At 44.2% G+C, this 12,099-nt stretch overlaps 1 protein-coding gene across 2 annotated transcripts in view; it reads left to right on the plus strand.

Moving 5' to 3' along the window:
- LOC108425438 (CUB and sushi domain-containing protein 1) overlaps positions 1 to 12,099 on the plus strand; it is a 664,112-nt gene that overhangs the window by 544,801 nt on the left and 107,212 nt on the right. For both annotated transcript variants that reach the window (XM_017694090.2, XM_017694091.2), the window contains exons 33-34: positions 1,062 to 1,157; positions 9,881 to 10,084. In XM_017694090.2, the coding sequence (XP_017549579.2) occupies positions 1,062 to 1,157; positions 9,881 to 10,084 (300 nt within the window). The remainder of the gene's footprint in view (positions 1 to 1,061; positions 1,158 to 9,880; positions 10,085 to 12,099) is intronic.

The raw sequence follows: 12,099 nt of genomic DNA on the forward strand, positions 1-12,099 counted from the left end.
TCAGCAGCTTGAACAACCTCGACCCAGCACTGTGTTTTTATACATACTTTTCATAATGGCAAGTTTGTTTGTTTATTCATTGCTCTATGGCTCATTGTTGGTTTTACACCCTTGCTCGCTACTTTGTTAATTCCTCACAGATTCCTATTAAAATAAATTTTTATTTTAGACACAGCCCCATGCAGATTTATTGTTGGTGTTACCATTAACAGCGAAAGGTAATAAACCGCCTAAAAGGGAATCGGCCCTTAATTCCACACTCTTCCCTGGATTGATGAAGGCCATTGGACATAAACTATTTGTATGGCACTTTGATACTTTCTGCTTTTTATGGTCTGTCGTGCAACAATATAATCCCCCAAAGATGTGCTGTAAATTCCCAGTGTTTCTGTCTGAGCCGTTGAGCCCAGCAGGCCAGAAATCCAGCCAGGCCTGTCTATTCAAGCTAGAGCTTTTAACCCTGCAAGCTCAACTGAGCACTCTGCTTATCATCCGTATCGCTGAAATTATTCTGCCTGCTATTGTGGTGCTTGCTGTTTATGTAGATTTTTATTTTTAGACTCCCGTCTTCTCTTATTGAGACTAACACAGATGTACAGCTCTCAAAAACACTTTGGGCAGTTTTAGACCACGTCTGGAATCTGGTCAGCTGTGTGTTGTTGAGCTTTTTGATGCACATGTGTATTTCGAAAGCCCACCAAGGCGGGGGTACCCAGGTATGTCATTTTCGAGGACTCAATCAGGGAGCCCATGCAAAGCCACTTGGCAGGCCGATCTGGCCCAAGGCTTGAGCCCTGGGCTTTCCTGAGCAAGAGAAAGCCTTAGTTTTTCTCCGGCTATCAATCTGTAAATGTCCCAGCATTGCTTCTCCTCTCTCCCCTGCCTTTCAGCATGTCCAGGAGGGACACTTTGGTTATTAAGCCATCCGTCTTATATAGTAGCTCAGCACTGTGTTTATTACAGTACATTTGCTGCCACATGCAACTCCAGAGAGGGGAAGGGGTGGGGGTGGGGGTCTCAGGGACTTAAACGTGATTATTTGGCATATTTCTGTATTGCAGGAGAGACCTTACCTTTGGCCACTTCAAACCAGATCATGCTGAGGTTCACCACCAAGAGTGGCCCTTCTGCCAGGGGATTCCATTTTGTTTACCAAGGTACGCATACCCTCACCTCTTCTGTAATAACGGGTCACCTTAAAGAGACGAAAAGCTCTGCTTTTAATCTTCTAATCTCACACGCAGCGTGCATTCACAGCGACACATCTAGTCACCAGCGTTTTAAACCTTAAATCTGTCTGCTCCATCTGTATTATATGAGCGACTGCCACATATAATTTTGATGCCTCTTTTCTCTCTACTCTTCCCATATATAGGAGCCAGTGCTTCAGAAGCTGGTGGCTTTTATTATAATCATGATCCTGTTCTTTCATTACACACATAATTATTGTTTGTGGTAATTCAGTATATGCTGCAGATTAGGTAAAAAAAAATGTGTTTCTGTAAAGGCTGATTTATACTTCTGGAAAAGATAAGCATGTTTGCCTGGCGATGCAGAGAAGGAGTTTATGGCTAATCGTAGCTCACAGAGGAGTTCATGTGCACAGCTCCGAAATCTTAACTACACGTGTAAATCTGTGAGGCTGTATGTCAATCAAACCCTCTTTGGTTGAGCGTTGATGCTAATCCTTTTCCACTGGGGTTGGAACCACAGCCAGTTAGAACTAAACAAAATAATTGATTTTAGATGCTTGAAACCTACGCTTGAATATTCATTTAAGCATCGGTTTTCTTAAAGCTTTACATACACGTAACAGTAAAACCTCAAATATATAGTAACGAACTCTAGATAGATGGATAAAAGACAGATGTATGTGTGTATGTATATAGATACAGAAAAAAATGGCAATGACAGCTAGAAAAATCTACAAAAATAATATAAATGCTGTAAATGTGTATATTACACCTTGTGGCATTTATAGCCAGGACAGTGTATTAAAAATGCAAGGTGCTTATTTGGCTAACTAGTGGAGCAATGGAATGATTTGCATTTTTGAATTCCTCTATGCTACCATCAAGTTGCACAGAAATTATGTTGCAGGCAACTCACAGCATACAAGTTGCATGAATGTTTCACCATGTAAATCCAGCATCATGTATATTCTGGTTTATTAAATGCAGCGCTGCCCCCTAGTGCACGTGTTAACATTATGTGGAAATGTACACTACGCCTACACTTGTTAGAGTCACAGGCGCAGAAATATAATTCAGTCCTAAAAGGGTTATTGGGCCACTCAAAGAGCTTGGCATTATGGCGGGAGTTTTAGGGGTCTGGTGTGCTCATCAGCATGCTTGAGTCGAGCCTCCGGGGGAAACAACCCAAACGGTTCAGCCGGAGGAGCCAGCAGCTGCAATCACAGTGTCATAACCAATACACAATAGAGCCAAATGAAAGAGGGGGGCTGGAATGTGATGTAATTTGTAATACATTTACCTCTAAATGAAGTTGAATGGGGGAATAATTTTTGAGTGGCTCTCCTGAGAATGGCGAAGGTCGGATCTTTGCAGGTGATCCACAAAGCAGGAGCTACTTTAATATGGTTCATCCACCTTGGTTTCCAGTAGTATATAGAAATGATTCTTCTTACATTTTACATGATCTCTCGCTTGTAGCTCACTGCACCAAGCGTGTGCAGTGTCTGAACTTAAAATTGGTACCACAGTTGGAGATTTTATTCTGATTTGGATTTGATTTTTTTTTTTTTTTTTTTTAACCAAATGAAAATCATTATATAATTAGTCATTAGTAGTTATATCTTTTAAATTGAATGCATAGAACAGTAACAGTAATAACTCAGCACCTGACTGGAATAGTGTACAGTAGGACAATGCAGCTGCCCTTCCCCCCAGGTTTAAAAGAAGCCATAAACGAGAAGTGTGAATTACATGCGCTTTTAAAACTCTTTGTCAGCTGCCTCATGAAAACGGCTGATCTATTAGGGATCTTTTCATAGGCAGATTTTGCCTCACGCATATAGTGGGCCACTGCATGCACACTTTGTCTCTTTTTATCTCTCCTTGCCATTTTATGGGGCAAGGCATAGGATAGGGGGAAGGAAGGGGGGCCATGAGAAATATTCCCTGACAGTTAGGACAGTTCATTTGGCACATGGAGGCAGCGGAGCGATGGTGCTGAGTCCTCCCGGCCTGCTTCTGCACATCCACAAGCATCAGATGAAAGTCAAACACAAGCAGTGGCGGCATCAAAGACGCTGCAGAACTCGGCAGGAAAAAAGTATCAGAATCCAGTTAAAATGTCCATATAGTCTTGCAATTCTGTGGTGCAAAGTTCAGAAGCATCCTGCTCATTCAAGCTGGGGGAGCACATTCTCCATCAGTTTTTTTTCCCAATCTTTAAAGAGCCAGGGTTTTTAATGTTTTAATACTATTTAAATATACTTACAAAGTTAAATATTTGATTACATAGTTAGTTACACAATGAATTATGTTCTGTATCGGCAGGTTCAAGTCTTCTGGCAAATTATTAAAATAAAGCACAGTTTCTGCAAAACAAATCAAAGCTTAGACACTATTAAAAAAAGTTGTGCATGATTTGTTGTGTTAAAAATTGAGATTATCAGTTATATAGCACGTTAGGTGTTTTCTGTTGTTATGATGGCGATGCGGTGCAATTTATCTGCAGATGCCTGTGAGAAACCATGAAGTATTATAGTTTCATACGTTCACAACTGATCCAAATAATGAAGACACTGAAATGCTTCAAATTTTTCTCAGACAGTATGTCACCCTCTGGGAGAACTCCAGCAGGGAAACCTTATTAATGCGCTGTATTTGTCTATTGTTACAACAGAAGAAGTGAATAAAACATTACATTTGCACATTGTTTAATGTCATTTAGCAAGTGGTCCAAAATTAAATGGATCCTCTCTACTCCTCTATCAGTACTCCTTCCCAACATGGCAGATATCATCTTTGATACATAGTCGTTGTCAACCATTGCTGATATGATGTGATTGCATTGCCTGGGCCATAATTATGGACAAAACTGTGATTTTGATTAAAAGTTTCAAATTTCATTTCTTATTTAATTGAGTTACAAGGGAGAAATAAATAGTACTGAATTCCATCCATCCATCCATCCATCCATCCATTATCTTCCGCTTCTCTGGGGTTCGGGTCGCGGGGGCAGCATCCTAAGCAATGAAGCCCAGAACTCCCTTTCCCCAGCCACTTCCACCAGCTCTCCAAGGGGGATTCCGAGGCGCTCCCAGGCCAGCTGGGCGATATAGTCACGCCAGCGTGTCCTGGGTCTTCCCCGGGGTCTCCCCCCAGGTGGACTTGCCTGTGACACCTCCCGAGGGAGGCGTCCAGGAGGCATCCTAACGAGATGCCCAAACCACCTCAGCTGGCTCCTCTCGACGTGAAGAAGCAGCGGCTCTACTCCGAGTCCCTCCCGGATGACCGAACTTCTCACCCTATCTCTAAGGGAGAGTCCAGACACCCTGCGGAGGAAACTCATTTTGGCCGCTTGTATTCGCGATCTTATTCTTTCGGTCATTACCCAAAGCTCATGACCATAGGTGAGGGTGGGAACGTAGATCGACCGGTAAATCGAGAGCCTTGACCCTGAGATACTTGAACTCCTCCACTTGAGGCAAGAGCCTATCCCCGACCCAGAGAGGGCTCTCCACCCTTTTCTGCCTGAGAACCATGGTCTCGGATTTAGAGGTACTGATTCTCATCCCGGCCGCTTCACACTCGGCTGCAAACCGATCCAGCGAAAGCTGAAGTTCGCGGCCTGATGTCCCCAATAGCAAGCAAGCAAGCAAAATTTATTTATATAGCGCTTTTTACAACAGGTGTTGTCACAAAGCAGCTTTACAGAACAATCAGTATTACAGAGAGAAGAGAAAAGAAGAAAGAAAATCCGGGTCCGAGCCCCCATGAGCAAGCCAGCGGCGACGGTGGCAAGGAAAGACTCCCTAAAAGAGGAAGAAACCTTGAGAGGAACCAAGACTCAGAAGGGGAACCCATCCTCCTATGGTCGACACCGGATAGCAAACATTATTAGTATGAAGTATTATAGTAAAGTGGGAAAAGAAAGATCTGAGGGTGAGGACTGCACAGCGTTGTAAAGCAAGAAGCTCAGTGGTGGTCAAACCGGTCCAGAAGGCTGGTGAGCAGCGGCACCAATCAAGGCAGTAGAGGCAACAGCATCAGGCGCACAGGATGGGCAGCTGATCAGCTCGGCAGAGAAAGGAGAAGAAAAAACAGAGTTAGTACTGTAAAGAGTGGCTGACCACAGATTACAGTAAAACAGAGCAATGTAGACTCCAGCAGGTCTAGACCTGACAGGGAAGACTAGTCACCAAATGCTTGACTGTACAAATAAGTTTTTAGCCTAGGCTTAAAGATTGGGGCTGTGTCTGATTCCCGAACATTAGCAGGAAGATTATTCCAGAGCTGGGGGGCTTTGTATGAGAAAGCTCTCCCCCCTGATGTAGCTTTATTAATTCTAGGTACCAGTAGTAAGCCAGCACCTTGTGATCTAAGTAGGCGTGATGGTTCATAGTGGGAGAGGAGCTCACTCAGGTACTGAGGGGCGAGCCCGTTTAGAGCTTTATAAGTCAGTAATAGAATTTTATAATCAATGCGAAATTTAACTGGTAACCAGTGCAGGGCTGATAAAACTGGACTAATATGGTCAAACTTCCTAGTCCTTGTGAGGACTCTGGCTGCAGCGTTCTGGACTAGCTGAAGCTTGTTAAAGCTTTTGCTGGGACATCCAGACAGCAGGGCATTACAATAATCTAGCCTTGAAGTGATAAATGATAAAATAGGACCACATCATCTGCAAACAGCAGCGATGTGACCCTGAGGTCACCAAACCGGACACCCTCCATCCCCTGACTGCGCCTAGAAATTCTATCCATAAAAATTATGAATAGAATCGGTGACAAAGGGCAGCCCTGACTGAGTCCAACTCTCACTGGGAACGAGTCCGACTTACTGCCGGCTATGCGAACCAAACTCCAGCTTTGTTTGTACAGGGCCTGTATGGCTCGTAGCAAAGAGCCATATACCCCGTACTCCCGAAGCACCTCCCACAGAACACAGTCGAATGCCTTCTCCAGATCCACAAAGCACATGTGGACTGGTTGGGCAAACTCCCATGAACCCTCCAGAATCCTGGAGAGGGTGAAGAGTTGGTCCAGTGTTCCATGACCAGGGCGGAACCCGCACTGCTCCTCCTGGATCCGAGGTTCGACTATAAGCCGGACTCTCTTCTCCAGTACCCCTGCATAGACCTTACCAGGGAGGCTGAGGAGTGTGATTCCCCTGTAGTTGGAACACACCCTCCGGTCCCCTTTTTTAAAAAGAGGCACCACCACCCCAGTCTGCCAATCCAGTGGCACCGCCCCCGTCTTCAGTCGAAGTCAGCAGCACACCATCTCCACTATATACAGTGCAAGTGGCACACTGCTTTCCCCTTCTGAGTTGCCTGACGGTTTGCCAGAATCTTTTCGGAGCCGACTTAGTCACTTTCCAAGGCCTCACCAAACTCCTCCCATACACGGGTTTTTGCCTTGGGGACAACTGAAGCCGCAGATTGCTTGGCCTGTCGATACCTGCCAGCTGCCTCTGGTGTCCCACAGGCCATCCATGCCCGGTAGGACTCCTTCTTCAGCTTGACGGCATCTCTCACCTGGGGTGTCCACCACCGGGTTCGAGGATTACCGCCCCGACAGGCACCAACTACCTTACGGCCACAGCTACAGTCAGCCGCTTCAACAATGGAGGAACGGAACATGGCCCATTCTGAGTCAATGTCCCCCACCTCCCCCGATATCTGGTCAAAGTTCTGACGGAGGTGTGAGTTGAAGATCAATCTGACAGGTTCTTCTGCCAGACGTTCCCAGCAAACCCTCACTATACGTTTGGGCTTGCCTGGTCTGACCGGCATCTTCCCCCACCACCTGATCCAACTCACCACCAGGTGGTGATCAGTTGAAAGCCCAGCTCCTCTCTTTACCCAAGTGTCCAAAACACATGGCCGCAAGTCCAATGACACGACTACAAAGTCAATCATTGAACTGCGGCCTAGGGTGTCCTGGTGCCATGTGCACTTATGGACATCCTTGTGTTCAAACATGGTGTTCGTGATGGACAAACTGTGGTTTGCACAGAAGTCCAAAAACTGAACACCACTCGGGTTCAGATCAGAGAGGCCATTCCTCCCAATCACATCCCTCCAGGTCTCACTGTCATTGCCCATGTGAGCGTTGAAGTCCCGCAGTAGGACAATAGAGTCTCCAGGAGGAGCACTTTCAAGCACCCTTCCCAAGGACTCTAAGAAGGCTGGGTACTCTGAACTGCTGTTTGGTGCATAAGCACAGACAGCAGTCAGGTCCCGTTCCCCAACCTGAAGGCATAGGGAAGCTACCCTCTCGTCCACCGGAGAAAACCCGAGAAAACATACAGGCACCGAGTCGAGGGGCTATGAGAAAGCCCACACCTGCCCGCCGCCTCTCACCATGAGCAACTCCAGAAAAGAATAAAGTCCAGCCCCTCTCAAGGAGATTGGACCCAGAGCCCAAGCTGTGTGTTGAGGTGAGCCCGACTATATCTAGCCGGTATCTCTCAACCTCGCGCACCAACTCAGGCTCCTTCCCTGCTAGTGAGGTAACGTTCCAAGTTCCAAAAGCCAGTTTCAGCAACCGAGGATCAGAACGCCAAGGCCCACGCCTTCGGACACTGCCCGATCCACAACGCACCGAACCCCTACTACTGCCCCTCCCATTGGTGGTGGGTCGATGAGAGGGGGGACTCATGTAACTCCTTCGGGCTGGGCCCGGCCGGGCACCATGAGTGAATGCCCGGCCACCAGACGCTCGCTGGCGAGCCCCTCCCCCAGGCCTGGCTCCAGGGTGGGGCCTAGGTAACCCTTTTCCGGGCAGGGTACACAAGTCCTGTTCTTGTGTTTTCATAGGGGTTATTATGGATCACACTTTGTCTGACCTGTCACCTAGGACCAGTTTGCCATGGGAGACCCTACCAGGAGCTTTTGCTCCAGACAACATAGCTCCTAGGATCATTCAAGCACACAAACCCCTCCACCACAATAAGGTGGTGATCCATGGAGAGGTAGTACTGAATTACACCATGTATTTATTATTGCTGGCTGTAAGTGCAGTTGAACCTTATTTACATTCCTGAGTTAATTTGTGAAAAAACACCACTTTTTCTGAGAAGCGTCCATGCTTTCTTCCCTTTATATATAAGCTACAGAGCACAATGGCTGTCAGAAGCCTTGTCGCATTTTTAGTTAGCCACTTGACTGTTTCCACATGCACATTCCACAGTACAGAAGCTCTCGTGCTATTCCTTCGAGATGGCAGTGTCAAGCAGTAGCCAGCAGCCCACATTCTTACAGTTAAATAAACAGCTGAAGGTCAAACATAAATAATATAACAGCTGTAGCACAAGGAGGAGGATCTCAGAATTCTTTGTTGGTTTCAGTTAATTGGATCTTTCTTATTTTTTTGTCAGTTTTCATCAAACTCTGCATAGAAAGGTTTGTTTTAGATGCATTGTACTAGGCCTGTCATGATTATTACGTAATTGCTTGGCTATAGTTTTTGTGTGCTGATTGCAGTCATTTACACTGGCCGCAGTTCCACAGTGGTTAGCTTTCACAGTCATATGTTTATGTTATAACAAACAGAATGTGGATTGGGTGTGTTTTCACCAGCTGGAGTACAGAAAAGGCATGTTAATAAAAGGAAACAGAAAATGCATTTAGATTATACCAAAAACAACAAAAGCTCTAACTTCTGACTGGTGCAATAAGCCTTTAAATAACACCTTTAGAGGGTGGCGCTGAGTTATATTTGTTTATTTGTTGTTTGTTAATAACATCTTTAAGGGGCAGTGGCGAGAGATGTTTGTTTATTTGATTGCTGTTAATTACACCTTTAGAGGATGGCAGTGAGTAACATTTGTTGATTTAACATTTGTTAATAACATCTCGAGAATGCGGTGATGAGTAGCTTTTGTTTATTTGATGTTTGTTAATATCGCCTATAGAGGGCAGCAGTGAGTAGGGTTTGTTTATTTGATGTGTGTTAACACTTGCAGTGGGCGGCAATGAGTGGCTTTTGTTTATTTGATGTTTGTTAGTAACACCTTTAGTGGGCTGTGGTTAGTGATAGTTATTTTTGGCTTTTCATAACACCTTTAGAAAGTTACAGTGAGTAATATTGACTTTTTTGAGCTTGAGCTGTTTCTGTTGTCAGTATTGACAGCCAGGTAGGAAGACAGCTGATCAGATAAGTTGGCCGTTTTAGGGCTGTACTTTAGTTTATTAATAATTACATACATTGAACAAAAAGTACTATTAATTGTTAATCGCAATTATTTTTATGGCAGATAATCATCAAATTTCATGCTGTGACAGGCTCAAATTGTACAGGTTGTTATTCTAACGATGATGTGCTCAGATTTTGCAGTTCAGCCTGTACCGCTGTAATAAAAGTAATCAGATTAATAAATCAAACAGAAGGATAATAATATTGCCTGATGTCATTGATGCACCAGTATGTTGGTTAGGTCCTTGAAATCGTTCATTCTCATGAACGTGTGGTGCATGATGCCCCTGGTGTAAAGGCACATTTACATTGGCCATTCGTGTTGGTTCATTATGCATGGGGGTCTGCCAGCTCTTACAATCTGTAATTACAATAACAGTGCTTCATTCAAAAAACACAGACAATAAAGGAGACTTGTTTGCTGAAAGTGGACAAGGTGCCATACAGCACATCTGCTCCGTTTTGATTACAAATCCATTTGCGTCCATCTAGCCGTGCCACGCACCAGTGATACCCAGTGCAGCTCCATCCCAGAGCCCAGATACGGCAGGCGAATCGGCTCGGAGTTCTCCGCCGGCTCCATTGTCCGCTTTGAGTGCAGCCCAGGATACCTTCTCCAGGGATCTAAAGCTATTAAGTGCCACGCCGTCCCCAATGCTCTGGCGCAATGGAACGACACCATCCCCACATGCATAGGTAAGCATTTGTCTCGATTTCTATGAATAATATTTCTGTTTTGTTTATGCTTTTATTCAAAACACAAACAATTGGAGAGGGCTCAGCAGGGTTGAAAGGAAGTCAGAGGGCTTTTTACTGTTAAGGCATGAGGGTGACATTTCCCATATGAACAGTAACCTAACACTGCCCAAATGTGCATTGCTTTTGTCCCTGAGCAAGGGACATAACCTTTCGCTCTCTGGAGGAGTGTAGGGCAACTGACCTTGCGCCCTGGCCACAACTGTAATAGCCCACTGGGAAATGCTGAATGAAGGAATTTTATGTTTAAGAAATCAAAGTATTGTAATCAGAATTGTTTTTACATGTCATATGTCATATTATTCTTACAAGACTTTGCACTTGCAAACATTAGTGCAAGGATAGTAACAAGTTGCTTAAAAATGAAGGTTCCTTAATGGTTCTAAGAAAATGTTTGCTAACACTTTTCTTCAACTCTACTATATAACATTGACATAACCATACCATAAAGGCGTCAGAGCAAATGTCATATACTGTCTTGAATCGTCAATACATGTTTTGTTCAGTAATATAAAAGTGTCATGTTACTATTACCATTAATTGTCATGATGCTATAATGTTTGATGTTGAAGCACTGGTCCTATCATGAGGAGGTCCAATCCTCAGTGATGCCACACTCTCTCTCTGGAGTGGACGTTTATACTCATTGTGTTGTAAACTTCCTCATACCAATATCCTGCTCTCATGCAAATACAACAGATCTGTCTTTTGTTGTATTTACTCTCTCATACTTTACTTTATGTCTATCTTTTATTTCTGCCTAATTTATGTCCATTGTTTATTTCTATTTTTGATTTTTTTCAAGACAGTAGTGTGTCCTGCTATGATTTATGGTTTGGAGACTGTGGCTCTGTCTAAAAGACAGGAGGCTGAGCTGGAGGTGGCGGAGATGAAGATGCTGAGATTTTCGTTGGGAGTGACAAGGCTGGACAAGATTAGAAATGAGCAGATCAGAGGGACAGTGAAGGTGGAGCAGTTTGGAGATAAAGCCAGAGAGGCCAGGTTGAGATGGTTTGGACATGTGTTGAGGAGGAATAGTGGATATATTGGTCAAAGAATGTTGGAGATGGAGCTGCCGGGTAGAAGGAGAAGAGGTAGACCTCAGAGAAGGTTTATGGATGTAGTGAAGGTGGACATGGAGATGGTTGGTGTGAAAGTAGAGGAGGCAGTGGATAGGGCAAGATGGAGGCAGATGATCCGCTGTGGCGACCCCTAAAGGGAGCAGCCGAAAGAAGAAGAAGAAGAAGAAGAAGAAGAAGAAGTTAATTTCTATTTTTTTGCTGCCTGACATACTGTATGTGAACTTATGTACAGAGATTCACTTGAAAGAGGCCCCTAATATTCTGCTGTAACTCCCATTAGGATGAAGTAATGCACTATATACCTTGATGTATGTGTAATCAATTGCATTAAATGCAACACTGGAAGTGATCTCTGTTTTCTGCCAGCATTCTTTGCCTGAGCAATGTTTCTTGCATGAACAACGACACCTACCTCATTGCTCCGATGCAGGGGCGTCCCAGGTTGTTCAAAGCTCCATATATTGAGGAACACGTTGCACCTTGTTTTGTTCAGATTGCTCATCCTAGAAAGAGTTATTGCAGAAGTTATTACATAGGGCCTCTTTCGAGTGAATTTCTCTGTATGTCTTGCTAATGTAACACTGCAATTTCCTTTAAGGATCAATAAAAATCTAGTATTGTTTGATGTTGGAGACTTATTCAGCACATCTAAAATGGGGAAAAGCAGATGGACACAGGGTGGATAACAAACCCCCCCCCGAAATTTAAATGACAAATATGGGAGTAGAGATTGAGCCTCCACCGATCTTTACTGTATTTCGAAAATATATGATGTACAGATTGGAAAATAGTGCTAAAATTCAGACATTTCAGGTTATACTAACTTAACAGTATATTGTCAGTAGAAGTGTTCTTCTTCTAAAAAAAAAAGGT

This window comes from Pygocentrus nattereri, chromosome 5 (assembly GCF_015220715.1).
Source record: "Pygocentrus nattereri isolate fPygNat1 chromosome 5, fPygNat1.pri, whole genome shotgun sequence".
Taxonomy (NCBI): domain Eukaryota; kingdom Metazoa; phylum Chordata; class Actinopteri; order Characiformes; family Serrasalmidae; genus Pygocentrus; species Pygocentrus nattereri.